At 43.5% G+C, this 22,716-nt stretch overlaps 1 protein-coding gene across 1 annotated transcript in view; it reads left to right on the forward strand.

Annotated features, from left to right (window-relative positions):
• Positions 1-17,121, forward strand: part of NEK11 (NIMA related kinase 11) — a 121,358-nt gene extending 104,237 nt beyond the window's left edge. Inside the window, exon 16 of the mRNA XM_085573260.1 lies at positions 2,453-17,121. Coding sequence (XP_085429386.1) covers positions 2,453-2,576 — 124 coding nt within the window. The 3' untranslated portion in view covers positions 2,577-17,121. The remainder of the gene's footprint in view (positions 1-2,452) is intronic.
• Positions 17,122-22,716: the final 5,595 nt, after the last annotated feature.

Below are 22,716 nucleotides of genomic sequence, written 5' to 3' on the forward strand. Positions count from 1 at the left end.
GAATTTACCTTGTGTCCTCACTCTTCATGTGACAAAACACCCCTGGACTGTTTTGACTGGTGTGGTTTGTGCTGTGGCAGCATCTCCTGGGAACTTGGTGCTGCCCAGTGCTCCTGCAGCCTCTCATGCAATGGGGACAGCACAGCCAGCCTGAGCAGTGGGGGCAGTGCTGAGGAGTCAGTGCAGTCTAAGATCCATGGCACTAAAAGAAGTTGAATATTGAGATGATAAGGTAAAACTCTTTGGCCTCAGCCACTGGGGGTTGGGTGTGTTTTTGGTCAAAACCTGGCTGAAGAACTTAGGATAAAGCTTGACACCCTGCACAGCATGACAGAGAGAGGGAAGGGAGACAGGGAGAGAGGTCAAGAGCAGGTTTGAGGCTGGCTCTTGGCTGGCTGGCTGTCAGGGTCTGCACCAAGGTATGTAACTACTTTTGAAGCAATCCTGCAGTGAACAAAAGAAAGAATCAGATCCTGCACATGTTTCATGGATTATATAATAACAGAGGTCAGAAAGCTTGGAATCATCTGGTCTCATTTAAATCCATAGCAGGGGTAACCAAAGTCAGTCAAAGAGTGGAACACTCAGGGCCTTGTCTGGACAGTTACTGTAAAATCCATGCTCCAGCACTTGACCTCTCTCATGGTGAATTTTTTCCTTCCACTGTCCAAAATATGTCTCAATACAGCCTGTGCCTTGATTTTTTTTGTTTTTTTTTTTTTTTTGTTTTGTTTTTTTTGTTTGTTTTTTTTTTTTTTTTTTGCAAAGCCTCCTTTCTCCCATACTACAGACCATCTTCTCACAATCAGCCCCATCCCCAGCCCCAGGACTGTCCCAAGGTGAGGATTTTGCATCTGTTTTTGCTCAGCTTTAGGAGGTTACTGCCAGGATGTGGTCTCATGGATGCCCAGCCAGCCTTTTTTAGAGCAGACCTCAGTGAGTATAGCTAATGAAAACTTACCACAATCAGCAGCAAAACCATTAGGACCTGTCTTTGAATTTAGAGAAAAGCACTAACACCAAGACAGTCCTCTAGAGGATGTCAAGAAAGAGAAAAAGGACATGAAAAAACATATAAAATATCCCACTCCCTTCAGTCTTTTCTTGGATGATTAGACCAGAAAAGGATGGTGAGTATCAATTTCTTATACACCATGGTTGCACACAAGCACACACCAGCCTTCAGCAGGGCCTGATGCCATGGTCCCTGAAGCAGAGACCCCAAATTCCTGTGTTGTGACAAATGCAGACGTGCTGTGGAACAGGAGGAAAGTGTCCACTCTCAGGGACCAGCCACTTGAGGGAGCCAAGATGACGTGCACTAGGAACTGACACACTATATAAGCATTTTTGGAGTGTTTCAGCCAGAATCACCTCTTCTGTAATATTAAATCTGTTGGGTCAGAAAAATCTGAGGTCTTCTGTCCAGATTTAAATGGTTTTTATTTGGCTTCCAAATGAAGTCTTGCACAATTGTGCTCAGCCTGGCCCCTTTGATAACTTTTGATGGGGGGGGGTGTGTGTGTCCAACAGATTTGATAGCTGTTCAGAAAGTCTAACATTAATTTTCTACAGGTTGCATGAAAAGAGACAGAAAATAGTCAGGAAAATAGGTAAAGTATGATACTAATTTAGATATCACACAGTGACTTTTTCAGTATGGTTCATTTTTCCTCTCAACCCCTCCTCATAATTTCCTTTCTCCAAGACCCATGGACTATTTTCTCCCATCTCATGAACTCCAACTGTTATCTTCATCTTAAACCAATATTTTCAGGAACAGTATGGCTCAAAGACTTAACTTGTCCTAGATTTTAGCCCATGGGATTAATCACACAGTGAAGACCTTCATGGGGCCAGGATACTTCCCTATTTTTGGGTCCTACAAGAATTCTTGCCATTCCTAACAGGACTTTGTACTACCCAACTCCAGAGTTTCAGTCCAAGTGTCTGAACTCCAAGCTCCCTGATGACCTTGCATGAGGGTGGTGGGACCTTTTATCCATGACAGTCTTGTTCCTGAAGGACTGGTGTCTCCAACTCATGACATGAGCAGGGAAGAGAGAAAACTAGGAGGCAAGGGGAGGCAGAGCAACCTATAGGAGAGGGTTACATGCAATGCTTACCTGGCACCTAAAAGGACCACAACACTCCTCCCTCCCAGATTTTAGTAAGATGTAGACCTATGTGGGCATGTTATGGACAAGACTGGTTCTTGCAGAGAGTATAAAAGGAAAATGGCAAAACATTGTTAGAGTTTTGTAAACCACTGTTCAAGTTTCCTTTAAAATGCTGTTCAAGTTTCAAAAATGATTGCTAAAATCTACGGAAGTGACAACACAACCCTTTGGTTTTACCTGTAATTTGTCTCCATGCACACTGGGAAATAGCATTAGAATTTTGGCAGTGGTGTTACATTATGAGCTCTCGTTTGTGTTTCCTTTTCCCCCAGGCAGATTTTTTTCTTGCCCACATCAGAAGGCAGAGGCTGTTCCATCCATCAGGACCATTGCACAGAAAGGAGGTGTTATCAAAATGCATCTTGTGTCCTGGCATGGAAAACTTGGTGTCAGTAGAGATATTTATCAAGTGGACAGAGACACAGAGCTTCCATATTAACAGATTCTGCATCAAATAAATAAATAAAAATAATAATGAATGACAGCAATGACATCATTGCTATACACTGAAATACAGCAGCAGCAAGTCAGTGCCACTTGACTGTAAGAATAACCAGAGAAAGACCACCTGGGGATACAAACAGGATTAGCACATGACAGAGGATGAAAATAAGCATCATGCCTCTTGCCCAAAACAAGCCTTTCTTCTGAAAAGACAGGAGGTATATATTCAGGAACACCAAAGCCATGTGATTTTTAAAAATACTTCCTTTTGCAGTGCATGTATGCATGTATCTCTTTTTCTCTCTCTCTCTTCACATCCCTATATATGTAAACACTCATTATTTCTTTCCTCACCATCAAGGAAGGTGAAATGGCCCATAGGTAAAATGCCTATACATGAAGCTTTGTGGCATAAAAATCTGTCTCCTCACAGCAGTTCCAGGTATGTACTGAAGAAGCTGTTGCAAAAGAATAAAAGCATCAGTACCATTCACCTTCTGCTGTCTTGTCCTTGTCCAGGAAAAAATGTGTCTTTATTTAGAAAACAGAATTAACACTGAAGCAATTTTCACATCACTGGTCCTTCAGACTCCTCAAATATTGTTTGTGGTATTTGCTTTTGTGCAAGAGAATGGGGCCACATGAAAGCAATCACAAGGATGAAAATGTTCTCAGCAGGAGGAAATGGGATTATCAAAAAGCAGAGGAATAGGGCTTATGAATGTTTTGTACTCTTGGGTATCCTTATGCTATTTGAGCTATGTAGAGTGTTAACAGATAGATCTAAAAATAAAGAGTACATTATTTATTAGTTTACTAAGCTTTCTCAATCAGGACCTGAATACGTTTGGCTAATAAAAACATCAGACCACAACCATAGTAAGACACATGGACATAAGTTGGCTGAAATGGAAATCTATGGGTCTTTGGGAGGCCATTCAGGAATGCAGACACTGAGTTACCTTTTTCTAGGGAAAATGCATAGAATAAGTTTGATGACATCTCTTTGACATCCTATACCTGCCCTTGCCCTGCTTTCCCTAGGAAGATATGAGTAATTACAGATTTTTCTCAGAACAAGAACTGCCCAAAGGCAAATATGATTCAAGAGAAATATGATACCAACGAGCAAATTAAATGCAGAAAACAAACCACTGAAGGTTGTTTGTTGGGATTTTATGACCTTCCAGGCCTTTGGCTGAGCAAAACAAACTGCTGGATGCATCAGAGTAGAGAGTTAATTTACAAGCTGGAGAGTCTAGATCAGCTTTCTCAGGCCACCTTCTCAAGAAGGTTGAGTTTTTATTTGCATCCTTGCCTAGCTGTGCTGAAGGAGAAAGATAAGCAGGAGAGACTGGAGTGATGGTTATTGAGTCTGTGACCTGTTGTCTTTTTAAGACCCAAGGAAAAAGGTGCACAGGTTCCTGGAGAGGTCTGGTCGGTCTCCACACCGATCCATGTGGCAGGCCTGGTGCAGGGGCACGGCAGGGGATCTTGAACATTGTAATGACATTTGTGGGAATCAGGCTTTTATGAAGACTGCTCACTGTTCCCATTCAAACACCTCAGTGATAGCTGCTCATGGTGACCATAGCACAGAGCTGATATAAAGAGCATCAGAGTTGAGGACTTGGGAGCTTGTGGTGCTTTTCATGGGCTGATAGGCTGTGAGAGGCACAGAAATGGCCCTCCTTTTGTCCAGTTAAAAGTCAGAGGAATCAGAGTAGTCTTTTCTGGTTATAAAGACTTCATTCTCACTCCTCCAGGCAGGCATCTCCCTTTCCCCATGCTAATCATCCCTTTCCCTCATGATAAGACCACTTCAGGACAGTCTGACTGTACACCAGGAATGAAGGAATGAAGGCCAGAAAGAGAGCACAAAAACATACATCAGAATCACGGGGAAATATTTTTCAAGGGGACAAGCCCTGATGATGAAGGAAACCTACAAACCATAAAGAACCTTGTTTGGTGATAAAATAGGAACAGAAAAAATGTTGCCCCTGGCTGTTCTTGGTTGCCAGCTAAACTTTCTGTTCATCCTACAGAAAAGAGGTCTTTACCTCCAAGCATAAGGTTTTGTACAGGCTTTTTACTTTTGTTCATGAGATTACTTATTTTGGGTTTTTTTGTTTTGTTTTGTTTTGGTTTGGTTTTGGTTTGGTTTTGGTTTGGTTTTGGTTTTTTTTAATCCATTTATTCCCAGATGGCCAAAAACTGGTGTGACCTGCATTGAAAAAGCAACCATTGCCTGTATTTTAAAAGAAAAACCTGCCAAAAAAAAGGGGGAATGAGGGCAGGGCATGTTTTTTGAACTCATGAGATATACCTCTACAATCATATTATGTCTTTGTTTTGGAATGTCACATCATCCAATGTAGTAATTGCATGCAGCTGTTACATAATTGTTCCATGTATTTTCTAAAAGATATTTTATTTCTATATTTCAAATTTGTATTAAAAAAAGCAGTAAGTGGAAGATTTTTTTTTTTTTTTTTTTTTATTATGTGGCAGGTACCTCCTGGGGACAATAGCCATTCATCTGGTCTCAACAGGCGCCCAAAAGGCAGCTCAAAGCTCAGGAAGTTACATCCTCCAGCTCTTTGCTCTGGAAGACAACATGGAACACTCATGTTGAAACCAAAAGTTAATATCTTAAGGGCAAAACCCCCACCCTCCTCCGTGCTCCCTGTTGCTGTGTGCAAAGCCCTCTTGTCTTCAGCCTCCCCAAGCCCACAAAACAATCTGCTGTCCCCAGCTTCACCTGCAAGGTCAGACAGTAAAATACAGGATTTACCTGTTGCATCTAGGTTAGAAAACTGACTTAAATGGAGCCTCATATTTTATAACTCAGTGTTTATGAGTGCCTGTTCTGAGAGTTTGAAGACAAGCAACACATTTTCTTTCCTCAGTTGACTGAATTGGGTGTCACTAATTTCCATCTCCTGAAGGCAGGCAAGAACAAAATGACTGATACGTACAGGAGCCCCCCCCACCTCAAGGGAGTAAGTGCCAAAATAATTCATCTGAGGAGCTCCCCTTCAGTGGAATGCCACCTAATGCTAACCATGATGCCTGAGTTAATTGCATCAGTCAGCCACTGCATTTCATCTACAAGCCCCGCTCAGTTTAATTAACCTTTGGGGAATTAGCATTTTGTTGACTTACAGTACCTGCTTTGAATTTCTGGCAGTGTTAGAAAAACACTGTGACTTGTTTCACTCAGAGAAGAGTGATTGCCCAAAGGCAATGCCTTTTAAAGAATGGTCCCTGGGTAGCAGCAGGCTGATCCTGACTCAGAAGAGTCTGGAAAGAAAGATCCCAATACATCTCCTGCCACCTGACTCATGCCCCACTGTTCTGGAATTACTCATTCACCCCCACCATGGGGTCAGGTGTGAATTTCTTACTCCCCCCAGAGTCTCATGAGCATTTTTTACACTTGTTCATCACTTTGTGTTTACAGTAATTTTCAAGCGCCTCCTTCCAGCTGGCAGTGTTCTTGCCTCCGTTTACCAAATAACACCCATCTTCTGCCTTTGAAAAACCACCAGGTGACCACCTGCAGGTTGCAAGAAATTATGCCCATCTCAGGACAGTGCAACCCACTGGCCACATCCATATGCTCTCTGTCCTGTTGGTAGCTCCAAGGAAGTGTTGTATGGCCAGGAGAGAAAGTTGAGTTTGGCTAAGCAATGTATATCTTGGGGCTTGCAGCTATCTAAGAGCATGTCTAGCCTTGGAAAAGGTGTTGCTCAGGTTCCTTAAATCAGGCTGACAGGATTATATCAACCAAAGAAGGTGCCTCCAGCCTCTCTGAAGAAAGCTTTTCTCCCACCTTCTACTATGTGTCACCTCTTTGACCTGCACTTGTTCCGTGGCTTTCCCCCCCATTCTTTATCTCTGGGCAACATCTGAGAACCACTGGAAGGGGCATAAGATGAGATTATTGCAGGTGGCCAGAGGCAATGACAGCCCTGAGAGCTGTGGCAAGTCAGACTGGTGCTTGGGCTGGCAGGGAGTGATGCAACCCTGGGGCACAGGGAAGGGAAGTCATGTCGATGCTGAGTCACCAACCCTGGAGCTGTTTAACAGACCTGTGGATGTGGCGCCTAGGGACACAGCTGGACTTGGTGAACTTGGCAGTGCTGAGTTAATGGCTGGACTAGATGGTCTTAGAGGTCTTCACCAAATTAAATGATTCTACGATTCAGTGATGTGGCACTGATTGGCTGCTGGTTGAGGATACAGGACACAAGAGGTCTCTGAATGCTGCTGGGTGGTGTCCACACTGGCACAACTGACTGCACCCATATCTTGCTGCCACTTCTTATTTGTCCTGATTTTCCTTGATTCAGCCACCACAACCATATCTGAGAGGAGACAGCAGCTGGCCAAAGTATTTGCTCCAGAAGATGGGGGAGCCAAGCCCAGCTTTGCCAGCTTGTGCACAGCTCCAGCAAGGGTAGTGGGTCTGGCCTCACCAGGAGCAGCCTGCTCCTCCCAGGACTGACTTAACCAGCCTTGTACCATGAACTGACCACCTACTGTTCTCCATGGCAAATGGATCCCAAGCTTCTCACCTGGGGATTAAACACTGCCTGTCTGAAAGTCTCCTTCTTCCAACAAGGGCAGCATCTTTAGGGCAGCAGCACGCAACGCACTCTCAGCAACTCCCTCTGCAGCAGGCTGACCCTGCCTAGTACCATCCACGCTGTGCTTGGCTTTCTCTCCTGTCTTTGAAGAGTGCTGAGAAGAGAGGAAAATCAATGAGGTTTTGTAAAATAACTGTGGATTGTGCTCTGGGAAGGGAACTGAGGAAGAACATTATAGATATTCGGGATCAACAGGATTCATGCAACATTTGGGCTTCTACTGTTAGTTCTCATACTAATGTGCTTTCATCTTTACCTCTGATTTGGGGGACTTTAATGTAATGTAACTTCACTGTAAAAACTGTTTCCTGTGAAAAGGGCAAGAAGGGTATCATCTGTGAGAAATAGGAAGTACTGGTTTTCTCATAATCACTTTTCTTTCCCTATGAGAGATCTATAAACTTCTTACTCAGAGGTTTGACCACAGTTTAAGAGCACAAATAAGAAACACAAGAGACAAAATATAAAAAATATGGATGTAGGTTATTTGGAAAGCTGATGCACAGGCATCCAGACATTTTCCTGCTAATTTAGCAGTCATTTCAGAAGACAACGTAACATTTACATACTTTGCAGAAAAAAAAAAAAATCAAAACAGCCTGCCATCAAAGGAGTTGTCTCTGGCACATTTTTTGACTGAGGTTTGGTGAGTTTTTTATCCCCTCTACAGGTGTATCAGCTTTGGTGTGAAACAGAATAATTGCTGCTGGTTTGTAAGAAAAGGTGATAATTTGAAGCAAATTTTGGGCTGTTTTTCTTGAGAGAATTTAGTTGAAAAGCTGTTCTTTTCAACTGCAGTTTTCAACATTGCTAAACTACTATACCATTCATATAGGAGTTGCTGCCTTGTTTGAGACTGCATTTATCTGACTGCTTGTCTATTTATACTTGGAAAATTCTTTGGTAACAAATGATACCATTAATTTCATACCAACTTGTTATTTTATGGGAAAGTGAATGAGGGTTATTTTGACTGTTTCTTTTCTGAATTTACAGGGTGTGAGGGTTCAAAAGGGCCCTTGCTTCATCTAGCTGTTGTCTTTCCTATAAACAGAGATGGTCACAGTTTCAGAGATTGAATCTCTATTAGTTACTTTGCCAGGAAAAATATATTTTTTTTGTTGTTTTTACAAATAAACACAAGGTTTGATTCACCAGACCACCTACACTCTGTTTTGTCAATGGAGCTGCAACAGAACAGCACTGGTTTTATAAGGGCTTGTTATAATGTTGTGCTAACTAAAATTTTTTTCCACTCCCTCTAGCTAATAAAATTCTGTCATTTGGGGTATTTTTCATCCCTCCCTGCCCTCCTCCAGTCCAGGATATGTCCCATACTAGCCTGGGTAAGAGTGGTTTTCATCTTAAGAAAAGCAATGGCTCACATCTCTTCCAAAATCTAACCAACACATCCCACCCTGCCACACATTTCTTAGTACAAAGCATTTGGCTGGGCTGCTCAGGCCTTAGTTTTTCACCTAAAATGCAAGGAAGTCCCCAGCTGAGATTATAGTGCCATTTCCATTAATTATGTACTTAACTCACTGCTCTGGAAGCAGAGACAAACCCCTGAACTCCCTGGAGCTCAGACCTGTTTGATGCTTGTCTGCACAGACTTCTTCTGCTTGACTGGCCACAGCTCCCACCTGCCAAGCCTCTCTAGCCCTGTGCCAGGGACCAAGCCTTCAGGAAATCCTTTCTGAACATCAGCTATAACAAAAATCCCTCAAACCATTAGCATCACACTTGGCTGCAACTGCTTGGGTTAAAACTCTACCTTCCTGAAACATTTTATTTATGATCTTATGCATTTCTCATCACATGGTCCTTCAGTTAAACAACAGCAGAGAGTGTGTGAAAGCAAAGGCTGCTCTGGAGATGATGGATGAGGCTCCCCCTGCTCTCCACCGCTAGCAGCCTGTGAGTCATTTGCTAATTTCCTCAGCTAAAATTGACAGACAATTACCTAGCATTTCATCACAGCCAAACGGATTTTTTTTTCCAGAGCTCATTGTCTATCTTTGATAGCAATGACTACTGCCTACAACATTCTCTCTCAAATCTTTAATATTTTATTGCTATTGCTTTGAGTTCCTGCTCATTTTCCTCTCCCAGGGTTAAGATAGTTCAAATGCGATACTGCACAATACAATGTGTCTTGTGCCTTTGCTGCTCCAAATCTTTCTCTGTATCTGCTTCTTTACAGCACTAACTCAAGAACTATTCTGTTAACTGCTTTATATAAATATTGGAACAAATAATGTTATTAATGAGTATATTTATTAATGAATATCTTTAAAGGTTGGTTTGGGTTTTTTTGCAAACGTAACGCAGCAACTCTCCCAGTTGTTTCCTTTGTGCAGATGATGATGATGATGTTTAATTTAAATGTAGTATTTATAGTCTCGTGCAGCATCTAGCAACAATCCCAGAGCTCCCGCCTCCTCCAAACCCTTTGGCTGAACTAATTTTCACTGAAGATGGAGCATTGCACTGTTTGGCAGACAGCCCAAGTGCCAGAGGGTCTCTTTTCCCCTCAGTGGGAAGGACTTTGGATAATCTGTGCCCATGGTGAATCCCTCCTCAGCCTGCCTGGTGCTCAGGGCAGCCCTGGGCTCTGTACTGCTGCTTGTGATGGCACCACTGGCAGATCCTACCTGTCAGAGCTTCCCACGGCTCTGCTGACCACAAGTGGGACTGGGACCAGCTTTAGAGACTGCTGCCCCAAACTGAGGAGCCTGTACAAGTTGGGCCATGGCTGTGAGGGAAGGACCCTGTGCTCTCCCAGCAGCTGATAGAGAGGAAGATTTTTAAAGCCACTCTAGAGTTCAAACAGATAGCAGAAGATAATTGGCCTGGGATCTGCTGTAATGAAGGCCAAAGATGTTTCATGCTCAATGAAAAAACCTTCAGTCACTCCACCCTTCTAAGGACTTTAAGAAGATTTTCTTAATGGTCATCTGATATTCAGTTTTGATTCTTTTCAAACTGATCAAGTTCCCTTTTTTAAAACATAAGATCTTCCCTTGAAGAGACTCTCCAGCTTCAGAGAAATTATGTACCACACAGTTTTGAAAGACAACATCTTTGGCAGTGTAAAAAAAGTACACTCTTCCCAGAGACCTTGTGGATGCTCCATCCCAAAAGTGTTCAAGGCTATGTTGGATGGGGCCCTGAGCAATCTGGTCTAGTGGAAGATGTTCCTGTCCATGATGAACAGGATGGAACTAGATGATCTTTAAGGTCCTTTTCAACCCAAAAAATTGTATGATTCTACATCTAGGCAACCATTCAAAACTAAACTGGTCTCAGGAGTTGATGGTATTTTCCTTTCCTAGGAGAGCCCAAAGAGTCCCAAGCTCTGTGTTTAGATTTCATTATGTTCTGTATATGAAGCCATCTCCCTCCCAGCTTTTTAATGTTTTGATATGCCAAATCCCTATAATTTATACCACATTGGTTAGCTGTGAATTCAGTTTGGGAAGTGACTGCAAAGCCCTGGTAGGGGTTGCACATAGCCAAGTGGGCTTCATGACCTAAAGAAGTTGTGTGTCAAAACTGACAAATGCTTAATCTACGCCTTCACACTTTTTTCAGGCTAAAATTGATGCCTGGCCATTTTAAACCCATGTTTATTTCCTGGTAATTATTTCCTCACCTTCTGGCACTAAGTGCTAGACAACAAGCATATTTACCCTAAAAAGGCCCTTCTTCTCATCTACAGTGATGTCTCTATCCCTCTGTTGGCCCTTGCGGCCCCGTCTGCAACTGCACCCACTGAACTGCATCTTCAACACCACAATCAGAACTGCAGAAAATGCGCCAGGCTTTGGAAGCCAAATCTTTCTGTAAGGCATGAAATGTAGAAGAGTGTAAAAATCAACCAAATCAGTCATAATTCAGGAGTAAAAATATGACGTTAATGAATCTATTTTCAAAACTTATGCACACCTCTTGTTCTTGGCTAGATCTTAACAGCTGGCAGGAACACAGACGCTGGAAATGTTTCCTGCTCTTATTTACTTAACTAAAAATAGCTGTGAGTGTTAAACCACCCTAGCACTTCAACATGGCACTTTTGCATTCTGTACGTGTGCATATATAAATGTATATATAATGGTGCATATTTTATATATATTTATATACATGCACGTAAAATGCGTATGAAACATGTATACGACATACACATGTGCACACATGTATGCACACACACACCCACAGCCTCACACCCACATGAACACATAAACATACAGAAGTGCTTTGTCATGCTATTTTGTATGAAGCAAAATGCCCAGCCAAGAGCAGCCACATAAAAAATTCATGCATTATGTGAAACTTCCTGCAGAACTAATGGCTTATCTGTATGGTGTTTGTTCATTCCAACTTCTGTAACTTTATAGAAGTTGAGCTGTCACTTAAGCTATGTTACAGTGAGGTGATTAATCCCTCTTCCCCCACCTGCAATTCCAAAGCAGCGCTTGGTAACAGCACCGGTTCGTAATCATAAAGTATTGATGTCACAAGCATTTATTGCCAGGGTAATCAGAGGAGGAAAGGTTACTGTCTATGTATGTGCACATTCATATGTATGACTTCTGCCTATTCTTTCTGCCTCTCCCTTTGATTCCCCAACACATCAAAAGCTTTGTGGAGGATCCAGCTGAGAAGCCATCCGCAGCGGGGAGGTGCTCCAAGATAGTTTGCCATCTTATCACAATGGACCAGGGAAGGCAGGTGGTCTTCCCATCTTGGTTCTCTGAAAAGGACTACCTAAAAGCAATTGCTTGAATTTCACTGCTCCCCAGGAATATGTTGAGCCTTCCCTTTAATATGCCTGGGTTTGTTAACATGCTGTCCCAGGCTGGTGAGCACTGCAATCCTCTGTCACTTCATGCAGGCTCGGTGCTCGTGTGCGCTTGCCGAGCACAAGGGGTGGCCAAGGGCAGTGGAGAGGGAACTGGATGAGTCCCTCTAGCCCTGTGTGAGCCAAACCTGGCTGTGGCTTAGGCTGCCAAAGGAGCTGCTCTGGCCTACAGCCCTGGCAGAGCATCTCTGCCTTCATTTGTCCCTGTTTCTGGTCTTTGAGACACACACTGCTGGGAAACATCCTTGCTGCTTCTGAATTATTCACATCCCTTTAGCAAGCCAGAACATGACCAATCCTTGAGCATAATGAATCTCAGACTCTTCTCATTTTGTGAATAACCTAGGTCAAATGAAGGTACAAAGATCTGGGGAGCATGAGGATGCCAGGGAGAACAAGGCAAAGAGGAGGGCTTTTCTTCACCATGGTTAATGTCAGCTGGTGCAAATCACCCTTTCACATCTTGTGGGCCAATGCAGTTGGTTGTGGAGAAAAGGAACCGGGGCGGGAGCGCGGCAGCTGGTGACCTCAGTCAGATGATGAATACATCCTTCTCTGACTCATCTCTATTCCTGAAGCCTCTTTTCCTCTAAGGTGGTCCATGGCTGTCTGTGCAGTTAGGTCACTTCTACAAGGATCACTGCTGATCCTGGCAGCCTTCACACTGGGAGTGTGACAGTACTCCAGAGTGAAAACAAACTTTGCCTTGATGAATGAATACATCATCATGAAACAAACAAACAAAAAAACAATCCCACAAACCAAACACAATTGTGTGAATCTGGGAACTGCTCTTCTTGGAACTGGCTTCAAAACAACTGATAATCAAATCCAAAAAGTTTGTGACTGTAAGTTATGAGAATGGAAAAATATCTTTTGCTTCAAGAAGCCCTGTTCTCTGTAATGGCCTAATGCAAAGGCTCCAGGAATCAGAGGGAAGTGTTTACTGACTAATGAGAGGAAGGAAGATGCACTGAGGGCTGTAAGATAATATTTTTTTTAATTTGATCCAATTACTTTAGACACAGAAAAGTATTTTTTTTAAAAGAAGAAAATGTGCACATTATCTGACATATCTGACTCTAAATGCTGAGCCACTGTGATCAGAACCTGTGCTATTATTAGTGACATGAATAAAAAACAAGAGCATGAGGCAGACATAAGTCTCAATTATTTTTGTATACAACCCTAACAACTGATGCATGAAAAAACTAGCCAGAGAGAGTTCAGAAATAGCAGAAATAAACAGTTATCTCAAATTCTGAAGAAAAAAACCATGTTGTTACTCTTTGTGAAAAATAGTATCATCTCTGTTTTTTTGCAGAAGGTAGGGGGTGGATGGGGGATATGACACACAACATCCTCCAAATCTACATCTTCACAATAAAAAAAAAAAATCTATAAAATGCATAAAAACAAGATGGAAACATTAACTGTACTATCCTCAGAATTGTTGTGGGGATTAATATGGTCCTTGAACCACAGCCCCATACAGCAGAACTCTCTTAAGGACAAGCCTTCAGCCCAGTGGGCATTGGCCTGTCTTCATCCCCATTTACATGAGCCTCTTCAGCAAAGTGAGTTTCTCTGAACTTCTGTCCTGAATGGGTGTGTTCCTACAACAGGGCTCTGGGAAAGACATCTTTATAGCTCTCTTTCAACTGTGTTCTCCCATCTGTCTCCACATAAAAGCAGGATCAAATGCCATCTGTAAAAGGGGAAAAAGAGGGCAGAAGCCTATACAGAAACACTTGAGCTCCTTAAAGTGCTGTGTCTGCATGGACACCAACTCTGTCCTTTCTCAGTGACCCGGTACCATTTAAAGGGTTTTCACTATAGCCTTTTCAAATGTCACAACGTGGCTCCAGTTTCAGCTCTGATCACAAGCTAGACTGAACTGCCATTAAAGGACGTGGTAAAATCAATCCCCACGCCAAGCAGATCCCAGTGAAATATGGGAAAGGAACATAATCCATTACAGCAGACACCCCACAGCTGACTTCCCAAGGTACATCTGCATCTGGAGACATCCACTGACAATGGATAGATTTTAGGCATTTACAACGCACAAGGATGGCAGTTGCCTGTTTTGGGATAGATGGGTGAAACCCCACTCTCACCTAAAGGAGGCTGGCAAAAACCTTGCAAAGATTCCACTGAGCATTTCTTCCTTTGAGGCATTTTTAGACATTCACAGACGAAGGTTCCTGACGGGAGAAGAGGAAAGGATGAAATCCTAGGGAGAGCATAAAGCATTCATAATTAAGCAGGGCACTTACTAGCAATGACAAAAGCAATAGAGAAAATTAAAGATGTCTCTTCAGAAAGTTCTTTGCAGTGCAATTTCCAACTAATCCATGCAGCAAAAATGGTTTTAGGATCAAGCTTTGAATATGGCCATAGTTTACTACCAATTTATTACCTGTTATTCTATCTAAGGTTGCACAATACATAGAGAAGTCACTGTTTTACCATGCCAGGTCAGTGAGGAGGCATAAATCATCTGTGTTTTTATCATGTGTTGATAAGCCTCTTGCTCATCAATATATCTGTGCTGTGCAAAATTCGACCATTTAGCCACCTCTCATCTAGTGCTAATAAAAGGCCTGGCAGCAGTATCGACATGGCAAATCAAGAGTATTTGAGTAGGGGAAGAGGAGGAGAAGGGAGTATCAGCTCCAGGATCTCACCCACATGGTGTCTGGAGTAAAATGGCACCCAGGGCATACACCAGCCCTGATACAGGGACACTTCAGAGCGCCGGCCCTGGGTGGCCTCACAGGATGTCTCCTCAGGCACAGCCAGACTTTCCACCATTCTACCTGGATCTCAACTGATAATTCTCCATGGCTGAGCACTGTGAGGTTGTACTGCATGCTTGAGGTTCAGGGACAAGCCTACAAGAGTAGAACATTCTCCAGGCTTTGGCCACTCTTCCCTGGGGCAAACACAACCATCAAGAAGATCTGGGATGGGCGGCTGTCTCCAGTGACCAAGTTGACCTCCCAGTCCAATCAGACTGCTGTGGAGTGATGATGGATGGAGGGGTCAGCAGAGCAGAGCCAGGAAGAGACTTCATTCCACAGAGCCACACCAGGTGTCTGCCTGACGCCTTTACCTGATGTGTCCATCCCACTTGGCACAAATCCTTTATGTTCCCTAAGAGCTTCATTTAGGCCTCGTGTAACACATGGGGAACTGCAGCTCCCTTCCAAACCCTCCATCTGGACTTGGCAGGAAGTGCATTTTCCTGTAGGACTTTGCACCACGGACATTTCTCATCAGGAACTAGAAGTAATTGCTATTTATAGAGAAGCCAAACTGAAGAGGGCTTTTACAAACAACCAAGGATGAAAACACACCCACCCAAATTGTTTATGGCTGAAGCTGGCTGAGATTTTCTAAGGGAAAACCAGTGTCCTCTCACCAGGGCGTGACATTTTGCTGTGCTTCAGGGCAATGGGTGCACTGTGGCACCCAGCCTGCAGGATCTTTCCCACAGCATCTTCCAGGGCTGCCCAAGTCTGCTCTGCAAGACCAAACCCAGCCCCACACCTAAATAGTTTCTTTGGACTCTGCAGACAAGCTGTGGGGATGGGCACCTCAGACCCCCCAGGGCTACCTCCTGAGCCCCTACCTGGTAAGGCCGATTTTTACAGAGACTTTGGAAGTGGCTTTGGTAATAATATGCACAGTAAAAATTGAGACTTCTCTCTCTGCATCTCCAGATTGTAAAGCCTAAATTATATTGCATTCTCCCTCTTCTGCTCCTCTAAGAAGAATTCCAGCAATCACCAGCACAATGGTGATTTCTGTTTTCTGATGAGCCTGTGGAGGAAGCTAAACTGCAGAATGAATAGAAATTTAGCACCCAGGCAGAAGAGTTTGCTTTTTTTAATATTAACTGTATTTTGATTAATGTGAGTCGATTCGTCCGCAACGGACAGGGGAGCGCTGAGCTGCACCAACGGAGCCGACAGGCAGCAGCTGCCTTCGTGTCATTTTCATCTCTTTAAAGCCTCCTACACCTCTCATGCAGACATGCATTTGAACTCTGCTTAAGTCATGAGTACAAAACGGTGGGGAAAATGGACTTCAACTGATGCTATAAATAGTTCACAGCGAGTTATGGGTGAAAATCAGAGAGAAGGCATCTCCAGCCTCTGTATGTCAAGCTGAAGTGGTTTATTGGGAGAGGGAACGTATGTAAGTAAACATTTGGAGTGAGGAGGGAAAGTAGAGAAGGTGGACCAGTGTGTTGACACTACACTAAGAGGCAGAGGTGAATGTCTGGGGATGCTCTCTGTCACAGGATGCACACTTGGAGATGTTACTGGACAATGGTGGTTGGCTACGGGTGTATCCCAACATTCCCAGTGGCCCAAGCTTTGCCATCCAGCCTCACTCTGTACAGGGCAGCAGGACTATTGGTGAGGGCTCTCAGGCCCTATTCACATGGGGAAAAACCAGCTGCTCTCCCTGGGGGAAGAAGCTGGTGCAGTGTCTTGAAACGAACATTTTGGAGTCTGAACACATCTCACATCTCAACACACACCTGGCAGCTCAGAGGTGACAGCTTGTCAGGGACTGGAAATGATGAGCTATCAGTAACTTTTCCAGGGACATCTCATGGCATCTAGCAAAGAATCATACACCTTGGGAATTCTACAGGTGGAAAACCCCTTAGGGGCTGCCCCAACCTGTACACACCTCCCTCATGCTCAGAGCGGGAACTCACAGCAGCACCACTGCTCCCCTTCACTCACACATCCAATGAAAGCCTGGTTGGGGAAACACCAATAAAAACATGTGAAAGACCAACGAGAACCCAGTGAAACAGGTAGATCCACCAAGTGCTGCTGAAGATTATTGGCTAAAACAAAGCTAACTTTCAGACTAAATTTATGTTTTAAAATATGATTATACAACATGGCTTGTCCATTAAGAAACATAGCAAGTGATTGAGCTGCAGCTCTAGTCAAGAGCAGCAAGATTGGCTTGCTGGGGATGGACAATGCACAGCAAGGACTTGATAGCACATTTCATGAAAAATAAAAATAAATCCCATTCTTTTCTGAATACATAGTATAACAAGTATTTGTGTTGTTTGTTTCTGGCCATTTCATAGCTATGAAAATCAGCTTCCTGCCTATATTTGAAATACATGCAGTCTAGGGTAGTTTTCAGAGTCTCAGAAATGTTGGCTGAGCACCACTGGTGCCAACGTGCAGCAGTTCCACATCTCTGACTCTCGCTCAGATACTGATCTAAACTGGACACTTAATCTACAGCTCCTCAGTACCCTGTTCCAGCATGGAGAAATTTCTTCCTAATGTCTAATCTGAACCTCTTATGCCACAATTCATGGACATTACCCCAGCTTAGACAAGAGTTTGAGGAGCAGAATGCAAAGATCTATACAGCAAGTCAGAACATTTTTTCAAGACTGTCTTAAATGTCTTACATCTAAATTTTATGTACCGAAGTAAGAGGTCAAATAATTTAAACACCTAGTGAGATGTCCATAGTTGGAAAGTAGGCAAAACTGAATACAGGAGACTAAATGTAGGTGCTTGTTGGAACTCAGAATGTCTCTCAGACATTTTTAGAGGTTCCAGACCTTGGTCAGAAGCATTTTAGACCCCGGCAGGCAGCTGCAAACAGCTGTGATTTTGAGTTTGAGCCATGGAATGAATTACCAACTTTGAAGGTGGAGCAAGCAGTCACAAAGGGTAAGACAGTATAGTAAAAGTAGTTACAAAATAGAGGGAAATTTTTTTTTGTATTGTACAGGGGGGTTTTAGCACCTGTGCAGGGGGGTTTTTACTTTGTACATGGGGGTCAGAAGTTCTAAGATGGAGGAAAGTGGGCTGATCCTGTTCTTCCTCCTTCCTTTTCCTTGCCTCCATGTTCTTGGTGATGTTGGCATTCACAGATGGTTTTAGAGTAGAAAAGCACTTTGTAATATAGGTAGTAGGTATTGGGGGAAAACTATAAACATGTAATACGTAATATATCATATAAAAGACAGCAGCAGCCCTGGGCGGGGTGGGAGAAGAAGAAAGCAGCAGACAGAGAGGATGTCAGGGTGTGTGTGAGCCTCTGCCCAGGCCGCTGACCAAACAGCCACAGCCTGAGAAGAAAATCTTTTAGATAACTAACAACAAACTGCCTTGAGACCAAACAGCAAGAGCCTGCACAGTTTTTCTTTGGAAGCACGGGTTGGAGTAGAAATTTCACCACATGAGACCCCAGAGCAAGCCCAGGGTTCCCACAGGTGCTTTCTGCAAATTCACTGCAGGTAGAATATGAAGTACAGTCAGGGTTCTAATTTTCATCCGTTTCACATTGTTCAGTAGTTCAGCTTTGTTGGTTTGCTTCATTGATGCCAAAATTCATACAGGTTTAACATCAGGACTTGAAGAATGCAGTTCTTTCATGGGAGTCACCAGCCTTTGGGATCCTCCTTCACTGACCAGTGGTTCAGCTCAGTTGCTTCACAGAGAGGGGCTGAGCAGCAGAGGCACAACTCCTGTAGTTCCTCTCTTGTAAACTTGTGTAGCATTTCCAGGCAAATATTATCCCAGAAGTACAACAAATTCCAGGAAAAGTCCACCCCAGAAGTACAGTAAAGGAAAGGGCCGCTTTGCAGTCATTATTGATGCTGCAGCTGCAGTTACTGATGAGAGTAAATAGCAGTATTAGGCTCAGAATAAGGACTTCCAGAGAAGACCCTCAACAAACAATGAGCAGATGGTCAAATTAGCTTAAGAGCTCAAAAGGCAGAGGTATCCCTGGGTAAGGGAAGCCCATTCAACCTAAACAACAGATGATGCATGAAAAATGAATACCTGCAAGTCGAGGGCCAGCATTTGCACATCATTTTGCATCTCAATTAGACAGAGATGATAAGAAAAAAAAAAGTGTGATCAAACTGCAATGAAAAGGAATGGATTGATTATTTAGATTTGTTGTGGTAATGAAAATTGCAAATATAGCTTGTCTCCCACTCTCATTTTCTTGCCTGGGACACTTACGGGACTGTGGCACTAGGATTGGATACCAGTTGCATTTAACAAGGTACTTCATATTCTGTTTGGATTTCACAGTGTTTGTGCAAACATGACATTAATTAAAGGGAAAGATGGTGAGAAGCCACTAACAATTTACTTAAAAAAACAAAACCAACAAGCTTTTGTTTTCTGGTTCTTTCAAAGACTCAAGTATATCTCCTCATGGAAGTCTATTGTAGCTCCAGTGATGTGGTTCTGTTACAGCATCAGCAAAAATCTATTAGATTTTCCTTGTACCAAGAGACTGCATCACTCCCTGCTCTGCTGAAGGAATTTGGATCCAGGGCATGAATACAGACAGCACAAGCCCTCCTAAACACAGGCAGTGCAGGGTGAGCTGTTGTGTTCACAGGGAGCACCAGCCTCCATTTGGCCTGGACCTGCATCACAGAAAGATCTTGGAACAGCCTAAATGGTTTGGTTGCCACACACCTATTTGTTTAATGGAGCTAGTGAATAAGATGGTGTCAACAAACCTTAAGACAGCTCACAGGGCAGTGGGGGCTATCTGTGGGCTGTGAGGAATGGGAAACAGCTCTGAGCTCAGGAAAGACCTGTCAGCACTCCCCATAAAGTCAATAACTGCCAGCAGCTTCACTGCTGGGGCAGCAGAGCTGATACCAACTCCTGCACATCCCACCTGAATCATCACATGCTGAAGCACTGGATAAGATACAACTCATCCTGAAGGTTAAAACAGAGGCAAGGAAAATTTTCCAAAAGGCACTTGTTTTCCTACTGTAACTGCTGGTAGCGCACACCCCATAATTAGATGACCTGAAATTTTTTGGCACTGAAGAATAGCTTGCTCTGACTTTCTGAATAATAATTTTAAGTCCCTTAGAACTGATGTGGCCTTGCTGCTTTGCAGTCTGTGCCACTGCAACTCATTTGAAAACTACATTGTCTTAGCGCACAAAGGAGATCTGAACTGCATCTGTCCATGCAGTTCATGGTCTCATGCTTTTGTTAGTAATATATTATCAGAAAAACAAACTCTCTCTCTCTCTTTTCTTCCTTTCTTCCTAGTCCCCCAGAGCACAGCAGGACAATCCTCTCCCTTGCCTGGCTCCCCGATGCCCCCAGGACACACTTGGCCCTCCTGGCTGCCAGGGCATTGCTGACTCATGTTCAACTTGCCATCAACCAGGACTCCCAGGTCCCTTTGCACAACACTCCACACTTCTCTCCAGCCTCTGTCTGTATTTTCAAATTCTGCACCCAAGCCAGGTGCAGAATTTGGCTCTTTCCCTTGTTAAACTTCATAGAGTTGGTGATTGCCCATCTCTAAATTGTCAAGCTCTCTCTGCAGGGCCTCAAGGCAATTGACACATCATCCAAATTTTGTATCATCTCCAAACTTATTATCCCTTCCAGTCCTGCATCCAAGTCAGTTGTGATGATGTTGATTAGCACAGGGCCTAAAAGGGAGCCCTGTGTGCCAGTCTGATGCTATTTAGGTCCAAAGGCTTTCCTGTGCCGCAGCAGGGAGGCCCTCCCAGGATGTGAGACATTTGTGTCAGGAGGGCTCACCCCAGGTTGCACTGGGATCAGTTTTGAGGTTGAAAGCACAACTCTGCAGTCAACTCCTGGTGACAGGAAAGTGTTTGGCTAGAGAGGAGCACACATTCTCAGGAGCTGGAAGCACATGTGGTCCTGCAGTCTCCCAATACAAGCTGCGTCTTACAGTCACTGCTTTCCCAGTCACCCCCAGTTATCCCAGTCCCTCAGTGAAGAGCTGCTTTGGAAAAGCCTGCCCTCCACTTCCCTTTGCATTACTGTTGCTGTGGAGATGGTACATCCACATTCAATCCTTTCATGCAGGTTTGCTTGGTCTGACTATGCAGAAGAACATGCAAAATGTGTATTTCTATATTCAGGGATTTTTTTTTGTGTGTCTTTGCACTGATACTATAAGAAATTAGAAATTATGTCTAAAAGGTAATTTTAGTTAGCTTTGACTATGATTACTTAGTCTGTTGACCTGGAGCTAGATTTTATGAGATCTAGTCTCTAGCATGTAAAATCCTCCAAGGCTGATCAGTTTAAGTTTGGCTTTTGAATACTTCACGGTGCAAAAATTGTCAGATTCTGCCCCGCTGTTTTCTATTTTAAACACAAAGTAAATTGGACAGAGTGGCAAAAAGGCAGCTGAGGACAAGCAGGTTACATTAATGTGAAATAAAATCTATTTTCCAGCACTGCAGAGAAGTAGCCAAGCATCTTCTGCTTTTCACAGGAGGAAAAATGCCAGAATTCCATGTGCAGAACAGAGCCCAAGCACCACTGCTGTCACACCAAATCTGCAGTGCCTGACAACAGCTGATCAGGGATTACTGATGGCAGTTAGTGTGGTACTGAAGGGGAAAAAAAAAAAAAAGAAAAAGAAAAGAAAGGAAAGAGAATGAAAAACGAGAGAAAACTTATTAAAACAAGGGAGGGGTTAAAAAATTAAAAAAGAAGAGAGAAGAAAGCTGGGCTGTTTTCAAGATATTATCACCTTTTAGGATTTTGTCTGTCAACAGCTTTCTGGAGATGTTCACACAACCTGTGCTGGATAAGAACTGCCAGGAAGGCACAGATGTGATCAGTCACAGAGCCTGTCAAGCACACATTAAATTCCAAGTGAACCTCCAATATTGTGCTGTAGCTACTTTTGGGTACATACCAGATGCAGGATGAAGTCTTTTCTCTGTGTAACTCTTTGCACAAAACTTTCTCTTCCTCCACCAATCTAATGTGTTGCACCCCATTTCTCTGCTTCTTGCCAGCTGTTGCACTAAGTTCACTGGCCACGACACACCCAACAAGTCACTGGCAGGAATTCAGTTTGTCATTAAATGACTGGCAGCCACTGCCACAGGGAGGCAGAGACAGATGAAAGGAGAACAGAGAGGCAGAGGCTGGTGGACTCCTCAGCATAGATCATCCTTGCATTTCAAAATGTGAGGTCTATACATCCTGCTGGTCCCTTACAAAATAATCTTGGTACCAAGAGTGCACAGCAGCAGGCACAGCAAGCGGGGGATTACTTAAACCAACTAAGGATGGGGCTTAAATTTAAATCCTGCCCTTAATCAGGGAATGAAAGCCAACCTGCAGGCAACCGGCAGGCACTTTCCTCAGGAAATAATTCAGTGCCTGGATTCCTCTTCTGAAGATTATGTGCTTGAATCTCTCATTTCAAAAGGGTTGCTTATCTTTTCAGCTGGGTTTAAGCAGGCTCATCAAGTGTGTGAGCCTGCTTTATCTCCCCCATCTCCCTCCAACCTTGCTCTCCTGAGAGTTCATCTATCTGATTTTATCAGGTTGCTCTTCCAGATGATGCCAAAGCTGGATCCTTTCAGTGCAGTCCTTAGCTACAAACACTTCCTAGGTTTGCTACCCACATCCATCCCATTTTGCAGCCTGTTCCCTTGTTCCCACCAACCTGCAGCACAAAGCCATGTCTCTCCTGTCAGAACTGCTTCTCTCCAAATTCCTCAGTTGCTCCAAACCAT

The sequence above is a fragment of the Lonchura striata genome, chromosome 2, assembly GCF_050655825.1.
Source record: "Lonchura striata isolate lonStrDom1 chromosome 2, ASM5065582v1, whole genome shotgun sequence".
In the NCBI taxonomy this organism is placed as follows: domain Eukaryota; kingdom Metazoa; phylum Chordata; class Aves; order Passeriformes; family Estrildidae; genus Lonchura; species Lonchura striata.